We start from the raw sequence: 16,569 nt of genomic DNA on the forward strand, positions 1-16,569 counted from the left end.
CAGTTATAATAATTTCATATATTCACTTAATCACTGTAACATAGTAACAAATTATACTCTCCTATACAGTATCTTTAGACCTCATTAAAAGAGAAGAACTTTTTTTGTAAATGAAAGACAATTTCACATAAATAGAAAAAATGAGAGGAAAAATCATTCTGATTTTGTCCATTAAAACATTCAGACAATTCAAAATAGTGCAAAGAAATACCTTTCTCCTTTCTTAGTCCAATTTTAGAACTTCTGTTTGACTTTGTTGGTGAACAGCTGTATGAGTTTCAGTGTGTGTTTTGTTGTTGTCTGAGTACGAATTATTCCATGTTTGAGCATAAAACTCTTTTTCACTAGTTTTAAGGTGCTTTTCATATGAAAAATTGAGAGTGTGTGCAACTATGCAGACATTTTCTTAAATAATCTAAATACATTCTTCAAAATACTCTCTAAACAAGATGAGATGAAAGTTCAAAACAAAACCTATATGAAAAACAATCTATAACCCTTCTTTTATTTCTTTTGATCTTCACAGATCTATTTTTCCACTCAGAGTTTTGTTCAGTCACAAAAGCACGTTCAGCTAGCACTTTTTAGTGTAGACCAAAACAGGACATTAACAGTAAATCATACAACATTTACCTAAATAACTATGAGCTGGTTTTTCTTCCACAACTTTGATTCTCCTTGCTCCTGCAGGTATCACCAAAGCTTCCACATAACCTAAACATGAAAACAGACATCCCAAGTTAAATAGAAAAGCATAGAAAAGTCCATCTTGTATGTTTACTCATTTCTTCTCCCCTATTTTGCTTTTTAAATATAACGGGTTATAATTTATGTAGCATTATTTTGAGGATTCTTGCATAATACTGAAACAAGTTACGAAACTGCATTATGTGTAATACACATACAATGACACACAACTAAAAGAGTATAGCACAGTAAAACATAACAAGAACCACTGAGACTGGGCAGACTGGGGTTGAAGCAGAGGAAGGTATCTGTGGTTAAGTAGCTCAGTGTCATCATCACCACCAGATGACCATAAAACAATTACAGCTTCAGTCAGCACATAAAGACAAATGATATCGCACTAAAATCCAAGCATCCTCCCTGTTTTAGTTTTGTTTTGTTTTATGTATTTTATGCTCCATTTCCTTCGTGCTTTAAAATATTCAAACCCTGTTATGACTGGATTTTGGTTTGAAATCTACTTATTAATTATTTGCTTCAAATTAAGAATGCTTCCTGATGCTTCCTTTTTCATCTTGCAGTCCTCCAGACTCATCTGGGGTTTGTGATCCTTGCTTTATTCTCATTCAAACTACAGATCACACCACTATTTGGTAATGTCATGTTTATTCTGCATCAGAAAATCTATTTGCTTTTTATAATATATTAGTATAAAACAATGAATAATGAAGAGGTATTAGATTTTTTTTCTCACATTTGGCTTTATGATCTCGCTGCCTGTCTTCGTTTAATATCATTAATTCTAAGTAATGGATCATAATTTGGATATTTATTTTGAAGAATAATAAATAAATCTAAACACTACAAGAATTTACAGTTCATTTATTTGATAAAATTATAAATTTTATTTCTCATATTTCTTAAAAATCAGACTCTTCCATGAAACAGTGTGTGTCTTATAGGAAGATACTTCCTTAATATCATGATTGAAATATTAGGCAATAATTTCACAATAAATTTGAAAATACTCATGCATTCTTACCTTAAATGTCTTATGGTCTTAAAAAAAGCTTTATCTGAAGTTCTTGTGAGGAACAGCACAATTTTAAGAAATACAGCTTTTTAAATTTCCCAGTGCTCAAAGTAATCAAACAAATAAACAAATAGGCTTACCTGCTCCTCTGGTATGGTTGAAATCACCTTTAATAACTTTGCATGACTTTCCATTACCGTTGCATACACCACAATGATCCTCACGAGCCAGAGATCCTAATATGCCATCACAGCCAAATTTCTGCGGGAGAAGAAAAAAAAAAAAAGCTATTGAGGCAGAGGGCATGTTCTTCCTAAAGCTGACTTCAGTGTCAGGCATCTCACCCTTCTGCAAGACGCCTAACCAGCATGATCTAGCCCTGCTCACATGGAGGGCTGCACTAGCTCATGTGGAGAGACTCCTTCCATAGTTAATTTTCCCGTGATTTTACGTAGAATGTGGCATTCACTCTTCCTGTATGGCCAGCTAACTCTACCAGCTGCTCTCCAAGAGAAACATAACTGCATTCCCATAACTCCTGGAGAGACCTGTGCCACTTCAGGGCCACTGTGCGACACCCACCTCACAGGTCCTCCTGCTAAGCGACTGCAACATGTCTCTACCGCTTTTTACTCACAGAGTGATAAAATGTTGATTAGGGCATAAACACATCTAGAAGATGTAAATATAAATGGTATTTGTGTTTTGCTAGAAATCATTCTGCTTAAAAACAATCAAGCTTACTCAAGCAACTCCATATTACTATGTTAAATACATTTCTATGAATTACCGTCAGTGGTAACTTGACAAAAGCAATAAAGATAATATCATATGCTAGCCTTACATGACATAAAAGCCTTTTTAAGTCTAGCAAAGTCATCACAGGGTAATCTTGCGCACTGTATAAACATATTTGACAAATACATTGATAAATAATGAGGATGAGAACTAAGTTAGAGAGAAAACAAAGTCTTTTTGAAGAACAGAAATCGTAGTCTATTAAGGAGCCATTCATTTCCAAGCACATTAGGATTGGTACTTTACAAACAGGATTTTTATTAGAGTTCTTCTACCTAAAAAGGCAACACAGATTTCAAAATACTGATTGAGAGTATCTGATTGAGCTGTGTATCCAAAATTGCACACCTACAAGATATAAATATCTAACTCTGCAGCTGGAGCCCACAAGTTCTTAAGAACTTTCAAATCTGAGTAGCACCTATCTCTCTGAACTCTGATATGCCAAGAAGTCAACCCAATATTAGTGAGGTGGGTTTAGTTTAAGGCTTTATTTTGGTCTTTCTCAGTCAGTTGTGAAAAGTGAAGGATAAAAAAAGGACACTTTCTCAAGAAAAATGGGCTATATATCATCTTTGTGGTTAAACATGTAATTGGTGTATGGTGAACAAAACTCCCCAAATCAGAGAAGTATTTAAGTGGGTTTTTTTCTGCACAAACTCAGGCACTTGAAAAAGGAAAATTTTATGTACATATATGCATATACAAGTTAATTTATTGAAGTTATGGCAGTATCTAGCAATATCATTTCTGTGTTAAAGGTTGGGTTTTCTATTTGAATTCAAGTGTCTGAAATGAGAAGCAGACAAAAAAAATCCCCAAGCCTGAGGGATTCTTATTTAAGTGTACAATTGTGTACTGTTGAAAAAGGCAGAATACTTTATATGGATGTACAGTTGATGGCAAAATTTCCCAACCTGTTGACAGCTCTTCCCTTAGAAAACAAAATCAGTTCCAGTAATCATCTGCTCTGCAGCAGTTTGTTACAAGCATCCTTCTCATCATGGATACACATTCCCCAAAACAAACCTTCTGCTGCCTCACATGTTGGGTTGCACTTAGTGAAATCAGCTTAAAATATTTTAATATGATGCAAAAAGCAGAGCCGCTCACTCTTGGTCATGCAAACTGCAACACGCTATGGGAGAAATAACACGCAGGTGTAACAAATGCGTGCTCCTGCATACCTGTGCCTGTATATCTAGGTCTGAAATATGTAATTCGTACCTGGCATCTGCCATCTGCACAGATTTCTAGCCCATGCTGGCCACAGGAAGTCCCATCCATCACCTTTTCTGTTAGAAGAATGGGCTGATCCTTTCCAGCCGGTGAACAGAATAAGGCACAAGGTTTTTCTGTAGGTAGCAGTGACGGGAAAAAAACCCCACAAAATCGGTAAAACGTCACCTCAGAAATACAAAATTATCATCGACATTATTGTTAAAACTGATATTTGTTTATCTATGCAGCATGAATTCTACGTTAGCATAAGAAGCTATCTGAGATACAGTGAAAACAAAAAGATTTTGATCCATTTCTCAGCTGTTTGAAAAACTCAAGGTTTTTTTCTTCTTAGAGCATGTTGTTGCTACAAACTTGGCCTACGTAGTACTCATGTCATGTTCATTGTTGCAATTAAGAGCGTACATATTACAGCTGCTGGAATATTTTGGTCCTAATCTATACTTTCATTCTCCTATATTTTTGGCAGAACATAAATATTGGTTTAAAAAGAAACTTAACACTTTCCAGATTTCCTAACTGTGCAGGTCAAAGAGGAAAAAAAAAAAGAAGCAACTGAATTACTCTGGGAAAAAAATATATGAATTTACAAAGTCCACATTAAAAAACCAAGAAACCACAAAAACCCTGGAAACATTCTTTCTAACATCTTTACCAAGTTCAAGGAACTTTCTACTAAATTTCTAAAACATTCTGCAAATAAATTTCTAATTTTGAAAGAGAAAAAAAGACCTAGTAACATCCTGGTATCCATAGTCATCATTCATAAGCAATGAAATTTGTTTCACCATTGTGAAAGTGACAGCAAATAAAATAAACTGAAGTCTCTTCTCAGTGGTTAACTGAGCACAAGATTACATGATTTTTTCATACCTTTGTTCACAAATGTACTGACTCAGAACTTCTTCCCAAATCTGTTGCAGATTTTTGAAAGGATAAAGTCAATTCTGAACCTGAAACCGATTTCACTTGGACACAATCTATGCCACTCTGACTTCATACTGACTTCTAGATTCCTGGAGTGCGTTTTTATTAGTAAATTAAACAGTTCCAGGAAACATTCATGGGCACTGGAATCCTACTGTCTATACAGCTGAACTGTAAAACAGTCTACACCACATTTTTTTGCGTGTGCTAACTAGCACTAGCTCAGTCTAGACTGGAAATTGCCATCTGCAACGGACTGTTTTCAGAAGAGCAATTTTAGCATGCAAAAGAGTAGAAAAGTACAGACAGACAAAGCCAGTGCCAGCTGACTAACACATTAGAGAGTGGTCTGGGCACAGCTAATTTACTGAAATTGACAAGCCTCTGGGTATCACTAGAGGACCAGCGCAAACAGATGTGATCCCTTCTGCCAACACATGAAGCTAGTCAGACAGAACCCTCTCCAGCTAAGAAGCTGCCTGTATTTGTGCCCTCCACATTCCTGTTATACTCCTTAAACAGTAACCTCAAAGTTCCCCGGGGACCTTAAACATGTATCAGAATTTTTTAAAGGAATACAAGATTAATGGCCTAAACATTATTTTAAAGACACTGAAGTCAAAGGGACAGCAACTCAACAACATTTGACAACTTCAACAAACTATATGAGTCCTAATTCAAATACAGCAACTATTTTGGACATGGTGCACAGTCTGTGTCCTCTAAAGGCTAAGAGAGAAAACAATCAAGGATTTGGAACAATGTATACTTGAATGCTGGAACTCTTTGGCTGCAATCCACTTATGTTTCTCCTAAGGGACACCTCAAGACAATGGGATCATTCAGAACAAAGTTAGATGAAAGTCACCATCCACACTCCTTAACATGGGGCAGGAGGGTGCCAAGATTTTTCATCCAAATACAGTCAAATTATTCAAAGTCATACTTAGGCCTTTAGATCCCTTAGGATATAAATCATGTGTTCCTGTGCTAAAATGAAATTCAGTAAAACAAACCAAAATGAATTGACTTGATGTAACAGTTGGAGAGAATTCTTCTTACTGTGAAATGAGCCAACATACAATAATGTCACAAGTTTTCACTTTGGCACCTTGAGAAAAGGCTTAGAAGGGAAAAAAACCCCTTTGTTCATCTAGGCATATGTTAAAGTATGCTTACAACAAAATAGTTTTCCTAAAATTTATACTTTCTAGTGGTTTCTGATAATTTGTTTCAAGATCTAAAAATAAATGACAGTAATGAACTACTTAAAATTTGGTAACACATACTTACAGTACTGCTGTGTCGTTCCAGGGTTGTCTTTATTATGAGTTGCAATGATTTTGTTAATTTATCAAATTAATTGTTAGGATTTACAGAAATCTTATCTAAGATTGCAGTATATATTACATGTGGATTTCTGCCAAAATCAAACACTGGTATGTGAAATACTCACAATATTAGGCTAGAATTGCTCTCTCCTTCCTCAGAAACAGAAGCTCACAATATCTGCATTGTCTATTTGGTTTTGTAGATAGAAGTACAACTGATATATGCCTGCTTAATGATGTAACACTAATCTAGAAATCTGTATTTCTGAGTCACTTCATACTACATTTTTTATTAAATACAACAAAACAGACACTGAATTTTCTTTCAAACATAGCCCTTACCTATTAAGAAGAACAAATAAACAGGAATAAATGACAAAGGATTCCAGGGCAGATGAAAATACCATTAGATCTTGCCTATGAAATTCAAATTATTCACCAAAAATTCAGGGCTTGGTTTTGATTGTTTGCTTTAGTTTTTACCATACCTTTCCTAATCAACAACATCACCAAGCTACAAGCTGTACAAGCAGACGATAAGAACCTGGGAGGTGGTTCGTACTCACCGTCGTCGATGATGGCTTGCCACTGGTGCACGTGCTTCTGATACGAGGACCTGACACTGAAAGCTTGGCACTGCCAGTCCCTGAAGGCAGGCACACCAGCAGGACAAGAAGGATTTTCACACACCCTATACTGCATCGTGGGCCCGTGACACTCTCCTTCAAGGCCTGAACTAGAAAAGATGGCATAAATATGACCCTTTCACTGCCGGTAATGTTTTGTTCCACTTACAGCGCAGTTTACTTACGCCAGACACAAATTCATTTTAAATAGCAGATTTTTTTCTGTTGACACATAAGATCAAAAGAATCACCCATTAAAAAAATCAAAGTTGCAGAACGAAACACTGACTTCTCTTTGTACTGGTCACATAACACGTAAAGTGTGATCGGTGCTAAACTATAACTCACAGTTGGCCACAGAGAAGCACGAGGACTAGTGGGAGTGTTCAGCTCTGAGAACCTCAACTGCAGTGTTAATATTGTTGAGACAATTTTTCTCTACCTGGACTGAGTCAGTCAAACATGCTACTGAAAGGAAGTGACACCTGCAGATTTTCTACCCCTCCTTTTTTAAAAGTAGGGTGTTAAAAAGTTCAGAAAAGTGCTTTGTCTCTTTTTGTTCACTCCCTCTGTGCTCGCAGGCCCTAATGAAAAAATGCAAAGGAAGAGTGAAATGCATCAACTGGAGCTAATTATTTGGAAACTTGCCTGGAAAAATGGATCAATGAGGGTGAAATTAAAACATCCATAAATTCTAGACATAGCTTTTAGGTATACAGCTGAAAGTGGCATTTACATGGCTTGAAATATGAAAGCATTCTGCATATGTCTGTTATATATATATTCTGTTGTCAGTTAAACTACCATGCTTTTGTTTTGCCATATCCAACTTCTCCTCAAAATTCTTTATGCAAATTTATCTTTTTTAATCCCCATCTTTGCTATCATCACATTTTCTCCCTGATCTGCTACACTGTCTTCCATCTTCCTTTATTTCCCCCTCTTTGTTCTTTTATTTTCCTAAACCATCAACTTGACTCTATTCTACTCTGGTTTAGTCTTCTCTATACTTGTCTTCATTACTCGGCTTTATTCTCTTCCCACTCCCATGCCTATTTATTCTCTTTCACTTGGAGTATAAATGGTCCACAAAAAGAGACATGGTACTCAGTAATTAAAAGGAAAGCACCTTTTAGCTGATCACTGAAATATACTGAAATAAATCTCAGTCAAGGCAGAAGTAAAAATCCTTTTATCCTCGATGGCAGAAGGTTTGCATTTTCACAAGATACGGAATCTAAATACTGTTTACAGATATTCTATCTAAATGTCTGTGAAACTGGTAGAAAGATCTCTTTATAACAGTTGTAATTCCTTGTCTCTCCAGATGAGACAGAAGTCAGTTTTCTCCAGTAAAAAAACTGAAAGAAATAGAATTACACACTGACCCTGAAAGTCAGAAAGTATGAATTTAAGTTTCTGTTGTTCTTCAGGTGAAGCTTAAAAAGAGAATTTATACTCCTATTAATATTATCTTAGCTTCTGGCAAAAGTAGAAAAGATGAAGAGAGTGTTGCCATGCAATAAAAAAACAAACAAACCCTGAAATACCTATTCTCCTAAGTGCTTCTCAGCACTTGTGAAAGATGAATTGCTTATTGGGTTTCTGTACTCAAGCAAAACCTAGCTCAGAAATTCTGATGAACAGCAAGGGGAACCTGAGCTTGTTTTTACCCAGGGCATTTGCGCTGTCGACTGCTGATTCCAGTGTTGCAGGTGCGGCTGCAGGTGCTCCACGCGCTCCACTCCCCCTCCGCCCGCTCCGCAAAGGAGGTCCGATTGATGCACTCTCCAGCCTTACACCACTAGGTGAAAATTCAGCTCTTAGGTAAATAAGTCAAGGCATATGCAAAACAATTCACTGGTCCACAGAACATGGGAAGCAAAACATAAACATTTGGTTCAATAGGTAGGTTTTTTTTTTCATATGAGGCAGATAGATTTTTGCCTGTTGTTCCCCAAACAATTTTTTTTTTTTTCATTCTGTCCTAGTAAATGGAAAAGCCAGGGACCTTTCTCTGGTTCAGTGGCCAAGGAGCAGGGGCAATTCCTGTCCACAAGCTTGAACACAAGTTAATTCCCAATAAAGGATGCCTCCTAGAAATGGTCCCCAGACTTTGCTGTCCCATTAGTTCCAGACTGGGCATTGCCTAGGAGAGCATTTTTGGGTCCAATTCAAACCTATTGCAGGGATCATCCAGCTGAACTGTACACATCACAGCACAGTGTCCAGGGCTGTTGTCAGGATTTATTTGTTTCAGCATTATAGTTCCCACCAGGGACTGCATTATCCCTGATTATTCAGTGACAATTTCAATTGAAAGACATAAAATCTTTCTCCATAAAACTTATCCTGAAAGTTCTTCATACAAATCTGTATCAATTACTTCAATGAGACTATTTCTAAACCTCAAATCGTAGTTGAACTCTGTATCTTTGAAAGTTTATGTTGCTATTTACAGTTAGAAGTGCAACAATGACACTCCATTCACAGATAGGATACAAAATGAGAAAGAAATTGAAATAAAACAGTGTAAACATTAAAACACCTGCAGTTTTGCCTAACTTTTTTAGGAAAATGTTCTTTTTCATATGTATATTATATAATGTATAACATGCACAGTCAACTATACATAGCTTATTTTAATGATAATTGAAGCAAGCAGGAACTGAAAACAAGTGCAAAGACCAATTCAGCTTTTTTTCCTTAACTGTTACATGTTCAGTGTAATTGATATTGCTTTTACATCAGAAGCATACCTTTCCAGTGTCACAGTCTGTTCCATCCATTGGTGGATCCAGCTTAGTTTTGCATTCCTTCTCACTTTCCACCTTACACCACAACCCAGTGCAAATGACATGCTGAAAAGCAAACAGAGAAGTAAGAGTAAATTCTACCTTATCCATACAGCCCACTAGTGCAGTCACAAAGTTACCAGTGTGATGGCACTAAATTATGTTTAAAGACAGGTTAAACATGTAAAAAAAACAAAGTGGGCAGAATCTGCTCAGATTTCTACTAATCATGCTTCTCTAGGTCTTCCAGATCCCTGCTGTTCATGACATCCCAGTGACTGCTATCTTGTGCTATTCCAGTGATTCCTAATTCCCCCAGGAGGGCTAGTGTGTACTGAATTTTAGAGTGGGAAGGAAAAGCTGCTTATTCTGCCCCTCCGAAGCACCAGAACAAAGCAATTTTTACTTTATTTAAGAGAAAGCACAGCCTTGTGGAAGGCTGGTTCCTATTTCTCCAAATTTCCCTTGCAGTTCATCCATGTCCTAAAAATCCAGCTACAGAAGTCCTATCCTGTTCCTGGACAATTTTAATAAGCATTTTTCAAATATCAAAATGTAATTTCTGTTCTTTTTCACTGTTTTTCAAACAATGTAGATGAACATAATTGTAGATGACACAGAGTACCAATATTCATGACAAAGTGCTTCCATACCAATTATGAAATGAGAGACATGCTGTTGGAACAACTCAATAAAAATACATGTTAGTTTAATATTCCTAATCAATATTTTTTTCTTATCTTAAAATCTTCATTTACCAATTACTACAATGGAGGAAAAGCCATCCAAACTTTTCTAATTTTTTAAAAAATAAACTCAAATTTTCCTTCATGTCATCACATTTTTAAGTATGTTATCTCTTTTTTTTTTTTTCTAAACACTATGATCTTATGCTTAATTTCACTCACACATGGTTGCAGAATGGCTTACAACAAACCCATGCTTCCTTACAAATCCAGAAACAATTCTTCTAAATGTTTGTTCTATTTTCATCAGCAACCTGCAATGATGTAGGTCAGGACCGATTTGAAAACAAACAGAAATCTGGAGGCCAGTGTCAATAATGCAGTCACTCCATAATCAGAGCACTGATTTCTAAACCAGAAATTTTCTCTTCTGGAAATCTCATTCAGTCAAAATCAGGGTAGCTAAGCTAATATTCACAAAGGTTTACTTGTTATCTATGATAAGCACAGTTAAAAAGCCACTACTGCTTTTTATACTAGCCAAAGGAAGTTCTGTTAGTGGAGATTAAAAACTTATACTCATGATATTAGTCTATTCACAACCTGTAACTTATTTCTCTGTGTGTACACTGGAAAACAAAATATTGCCAAGCACACAAAAAGGACTTTTTTTTTCTGAATGAATGTGTAAATCATGAGTTTTTAACAGCAAAATCTTGTAAAATACAACATGAAAGTCACAGTGTACTAGAGAAATAGCAGAGGTCACTACAGCTTTTGGGGTTTGTTTCGTTTGGGGTTTTTTTGAATGAAAATAGTGAGGCAGGTCTGTGAACATCAGCAGGGTGCATTTCCAATCATATAAGCAAATGGAAATAAGATCCAGTTGAAAGGACAGACCAGAGACAAAAAGGGCATTTTAGAACAGTATTTGTGCAAAGTCAAAATTGTTTAAAATGTGGTGGTAGAGATGAGGTCAGATATTTCACCACAGCTATAATATTTCCATGACTTTTGTTCTTTTCATTGTGATCATTCCCTGAAATGCCTTAAAAATCACCAGGAAATATAACCAGTCTCCTACTTCTTTGCAAAGATCACAGCTGTGTTATGACAAGAATTGTTTTAGTGGAACTGACTAGATAGCATTCGCATCCTGGACTTTAATCTTAAAAGCCAACATTCAATAGTTCAACAATTATATTAAATTGTCAAGTTCTACAATCCCATTTAAACATCAAGAAATACTTCTGGGCCATGATCTCACTATCTGTTATGTGAAACAATGTTAGGAACTAATTGACTCTTGTGTGAGACATCATGGGCATAAAAGCAAACTTGGCTCCCTTACAAGATAAGCACAGAGACACGGTATAAATCTTGAACCTGGAGATCCACTCACACTTTTCTCAGATTCCATAAATTTTGCTTGGAATACGAAAAAAAAAAAAAGTCCTTGAAATAAAGATGAAAAGTTAAAAATAAAGTCTGGATACCATTCACGAAAGAGGATGGGAGGGGCTCACCTAGGAAGATGTGGGAGTACAACCTCAATGGTTCCTTCAGTCCTTTGATTCAGTCAGTGCATTATAAAGAGGAATTCTTGATAGCAAGGGAAAATCATTTACACCTGCAGTGTTTCTCAGAGGTTGCCACATAACATGACAATTATCCTTAAGTGCTGCTCAGTAACAGCACTTGTAAGAATTTTATCTCAGTGGAAATGCATTATTGATTGTGACATCATTATGTTCCATCATTACTCAGTTGATTTCTTAGTTGAATGGATATTATGTGTTAAAAATAGTTGCTTAATGTAGAAGATTGCATGGAACTCTGCTCATCAGGTTATGTCCCAGTCACAAAAAATGTAAGACCGTGACACAGTTCATAATTTATCTTTTACACAGTTATACTGAAGTGCATGAACTGTTCAGTAAGTAAAATGTGTCCAAGAAATCCTGGGCTATAAATTGTTGGATTTACTGATGTTTAAATGAACCTTCAAGGAGTATGTTTCTCTCATTTCCTGGCTTGTGGACAAGATGTACAACCATAAAAAAACTGCCAGTTACTGGCTGAGCAGGAGAGAATATACAGAGACTAGAGGAAATAGTCTGGATATCACAGAATATTCAGTGGTCATCTATGTATAATTAAATAATTATTTCAGTAAATTAATACATTAACTAATGAAATACTGTATTCAATTTAGGAAGGTCTTCTAAATGTTGACTTCTCCAATGGTAGCCACAATAATCTGCACAATTAACAGAGAGAACTTTGAATCACCCTCACAGTAAGTAAAATGCAATTATTTTGAAGGTTAAATTCAACATTTTCATTATTTGCATCTAAAATCCTTGCATTTCTGAAGGAGATGATAAAATTAGCTACTGAGTAACAGCACTTCACAGGCAGTTAATTTGACTAGTATACAGTAAGCTTCCCTAATGGAAAAGATAAATTTAAGAACCACAGCAAGGAGCACAAAAAGAAGATACGAATATAGTGTCTAAGCTTGCTGTAAGTAGCTCTTCAGGTCTACAAACCCAGGATCAAGTCTCTTGGATTTTTTTTGTTGGGAGGAAGGTGAGAGTGAAAATCTAGCTTCCACAGAAAAGAAAGTAGAAGAAAACCAACAAAATGACTTTACAGAAGTTGGCAGGGAAGCTTTGGAAAACTTCTAACTCAGTGCCCTCTCAATGTTTTCTCAAATCTGTCCTTAGTGTCAATGTTTATTCACTTGTATGTCATTTCTAGTAGATCCAAAGTTCTTAAAAGACCATTAAAACAATTTTTTTTGCTTCAGTATTTGATTATATGGTTGCCAGTTTTGCAGAGGATTTTGAAAAAAATGCAGAAGGTTCTTCCCCTTGTTCCCTTTGCAGAAACTGTTACTGGGCTCTCTTTCTCTAACTGTTAAGATCATAAGGCTATCAAACAACACACTTGGTTTCATGAAGAGAACTAAAACTACCTTGCAGTTTGTCAGGAAAAAGAATAGTGGAAAAGACCTTTTGTATTGTCTTGCATCATTACTATGTTCTTTCTTCACAGCAAATCCACATTACCATTGGATTTAGGTTACAATGCTATGTTATTATTAATATTTAATATGAATTTTCATAAACTGCCCATTTGAATATAAATATTCAAGATAAATAAAAAGTAATTATCCAGTTAGTAGGAAAAAGTAGAATTTACATGAAAATAAGTGATTAAGCTGAAAGGTGTCCTCTTACATACAAAATGCCAGAAGAGGGGAACATGATGGAAGCTGACTAGAAATGGACAATTAGCTACCAGCACCAAGAGCCTCTGAAATAGCTGAACACCAGCTGGTTAATATTCACTAAATTAACTGACATTGAGTTCTGCTTCTCATGTCTGGAGTGAAAATGTTTCCACAAAAAATAAGACAGCTAAAATAAAATCCAGTAACCTATGTGTCATTTTTTTTCTTCTCAGCTATACCACTCTCAGTATGAGTTAGTCATACATGTATTGCAATGTTTCCTTCAAGACCTTTTAGATAAAAATTAGACTCAGTGAAAGTCTTAAAAGAAATGTCCAAGCTGAAAAGATGAAGAGAACTAAAGAACTAAAGGAGAAAGGAATTATGCTTTCATACTAAATACTCCTAACCTTTCCAGGCTATCAGCCCCCTGATTCTGATGAAACTTCATTTCACAGTTCCTCCTAGTCCCTGCTCTATCAACCCATACTCCATGTTCCTTATACATTTATACATATACATTAATACAATCTCTCCATCTTGTCTTAGTTATCATCTCAAGGGCATCCAACATGTTTAGTCTGTCCTGTTGATTTAAAGAAGGTTGATTTTTCTCTGTTAAAACCATTCTTAAACTGCGTCTTCAATCAGATGTTCAATGTTTATTAATAAATATTAATTTCTGTTTCATTATGAAGACCTCTTCAGTTTTGCTAATCGGTCTTTTTAAAAATACTATATAGTGGCACTGCTTTACACAATGGCATGAAGCAATGTCAGGAAACCCAATTTTTGGAACTACTACTGTCATGGCACTGCACAGTTGCCTGGGCTCACAGGAGACTGCTTGGAGGTAGGGTACATCCAGTATTGCAGAAAGCCCACTGTTCTTCTGAAGGTCAGAGATGGAGGTTCAAAGACCCAAAACATAATAAAATGGAACCTATACACAAAATCTGGTCCCAGCGGAATAAATTGCAAATATTCCACTTGCTGCAACAAGGTGTCTTAACACTATAACATCTTCTATTTCTAAAGTACAAACAAGGTATGATATGATAGGATAAAGATATTTGGAGACCCAAAGCAAGCCTTATATGATAAATCAATGAAAATGTGCATATTAACTTTGGAAAGCAAGCGTAAACTTCTATCTTCAAAGGTGCTATGCTCTATTTCTATCAAACACACGTACAAAAGTATCCCTCACACAAAAAATCAGGTGGTAGGTGTACTTCCCGCAGTACACACACAGTCTTACCTGCATTTCTTGGCAAAAGGAAGCAGTTGGTCCAAAAAGAATCTGACACTGTTCATCTGCAGTGTACGTCATTCCTGGGAGCTTGGAGGGAATAATCACAGAATTGAGGCTCTGAGGATTCGTCTGTACCAGACAATTACTGGCCTTTGACCTGGTAATATGCAGAGATTCATACACTGAGCAATCCTAAAGAATCTGATTGTCACACTGACTTCAACTAGTGTACAACGTTAGAAATATGTGGGCTCCTAAGAGCTTTTTATTCATCAGCATTGGGCTGTTGTTCACATATAAATAAATTAACATGGCTTACTTGTTCTAAGTTACTGGTATATGCTGTTGATGTACATTTGCAGAAAGACAATATAATTAATCACTTTGGATTATATATATATATATTTATATGCTCATTTAAAAATACATATGTTTCTGAGCTGGCAGCCAAAAATTTAGCTTTTCTCAAAAATTGAAGAAAAAAAAATATTTGAAAATGAAACTTGTTAAAGCACCAAGTCATGATTCTGATTTCTGTCTAGATTCAGCACAAATGCATCAAAATGTATTTAAGTTACACTAACTATTCTATTATCCTAGAGCAGACTTTCTTAACTGCTGCAAGTAAATTCTCAAAAGATATATCCAAAACTTTATAAAGGAACAGAACTCTAGGGAACAGATACAATTTCAGAAACTCAGAGCAAAACTAAATGCTTTGTCTTCTGGGTATACTATTCTCTGTTAAGTACCTTTTAGTGAATTTCTATTTAAAAATGAACAAAATGCAATTATACTGCAAGGTTTTATATTGAATGGCACAACGTAGATCAGAGAATCTGCAAAGTGTTCTTATGTCTTTTACTGCCCAACACTTCAATACACAACCTATTAATATACTGTAAACTTATTTACATATATAAAATGTGTATATAAGTACATAAAAGTATAATCATGTGCATTAACACACAAAAATATAAAAATAAATATAATTGCTGCAAACTGATTTTAATAAATCTGTCAAATATTGCATTACAGTGATTTTAAATATTTTGATGGATTATGCAATCACAAATCTCCCACAGAAGTAAAAAATATTGAAAACTCATGATTTCAGGATATTTATTGCAACTATTTGTAAATGACATACAATAAGAGTTCCTTTCATTGAATTATATACCTGAGAAATCTTTCCAGATCTTCCCTGCTGCACTGAGACCATGAAACATCCCCAAGATTCTGTCCTTTAATCCACTCCCCAGACATGATATGGACGCCATCTGCACAGGATGGGTGGTCGTTGTCGTGGTTTATCCCCATGCTGAATTTTGAAGTTATCAAAAATAAATCAGAGCACAATAAAATAACAGGTTATTTTTCAGAATGTTTGTAAGCTAAAACTCTTGCAAGAGGCTACAAAAAACGCATATTTATTATGTGTAGAAAATATTTTCTGAATTTTTCCATGATATCCTTCACAGAAGTACGTGGAACCATGTGTAGAGGACAATTCTTCAGTGAAAGACGAAAGTGAAGCTGCTTCTATTTGATGGGAAATATTACATTCTTATCAGTTCAATACATACAGTGGACAACTTTTTGAATATTCAGAACTGCACAACTAACAGAATTTTAATTAAGACTACTTCTCTTGCTAACAGGCAACAAAAAATACTGAAAATTTACTTCTTGAGGTTAGTTAATATTTTGGTAGTTGTTCTAGTGATCCACATGCATCCCAGTGAATTCTCACAATGCACTGGAATGAAAAATTCTACTAAATGTTTGCTTGAAGCTGCTATTTTAACTGAAGTCTTGCTGTCATTCTTACTCACAATTAGCAGAGAGGGAGAAGATAGACTTAAATGAAATTACAATTTTTAAAACTACCTAAGTGGATACATGCTTGACTGGCATTAGAAGAAAGAAATTAAATACTCTCAGCTGTATT

The 16,569-nt window shown here is 35.5% G+C and overlaps 1 protein-coding gene across 1 annotated transcript in view; it reads right to left on the reverse strand.

Annotated features, from left to right (window-relative positions):
• ADAMTS19 (ADAM metallopeptidase with thrombospondin type 1 motif 19) overlaps window positions 1-16,569 on the reverse strand; it is a 170,443-nt gene that overhangs the window by 30,513 nt on the left and 123,361 nt on the right. Inside the window, exons 11-18 of the mRNA XM_050328889.1 lie at window positions 15,799-15,939; window positions 14,625-14,775; window positions 9,404-9,505; window positions 8,318-8,448; window positions 6,585-6,754; window positions 3,746-3,873; window positions 1,861-1,981; window positions 634-714 (exon numbers count right to left, since the gene is read on the reverse strand). Of these exons, the coding sequence (XP_050184846.1) occupies window positions 634-714; window positions 1,861-1,981; window positions 3,746-3,873; window positions 6,585-6,754; window positions 8,318-8,448; window positions 9,404-9,505; window positions 14,625-14,775; window positions 15,799-15,939 (1,025 nt within the window). The remainder of the gene's footprint in view (window positions 1-633; window positions 715-1,860; window positions 1,982-3,745; window positions 3,874-6,584; window positions 6,755-8,317; window positions 8,449-9,403; window positions 9,506-14,624; window positions 14,776-15,798; window positions 15,940-16,569) is intronic.

Source organism: Myiozetetes cayanensis, unplaced genomic scaffold, assembly GCF_022539395.1.
Source record: "Myiozetetes cayanensis isolate MyiCay16 unplaced genomic scaffold, myiCay2020 scf4, whole genome shotgun sequence".
NCBI lineage: Eukaryota > Metazoa > Chordata > Aves > Passeriformes > Tyrannidae > Myiozetetes > Myiozetetes cayanensis.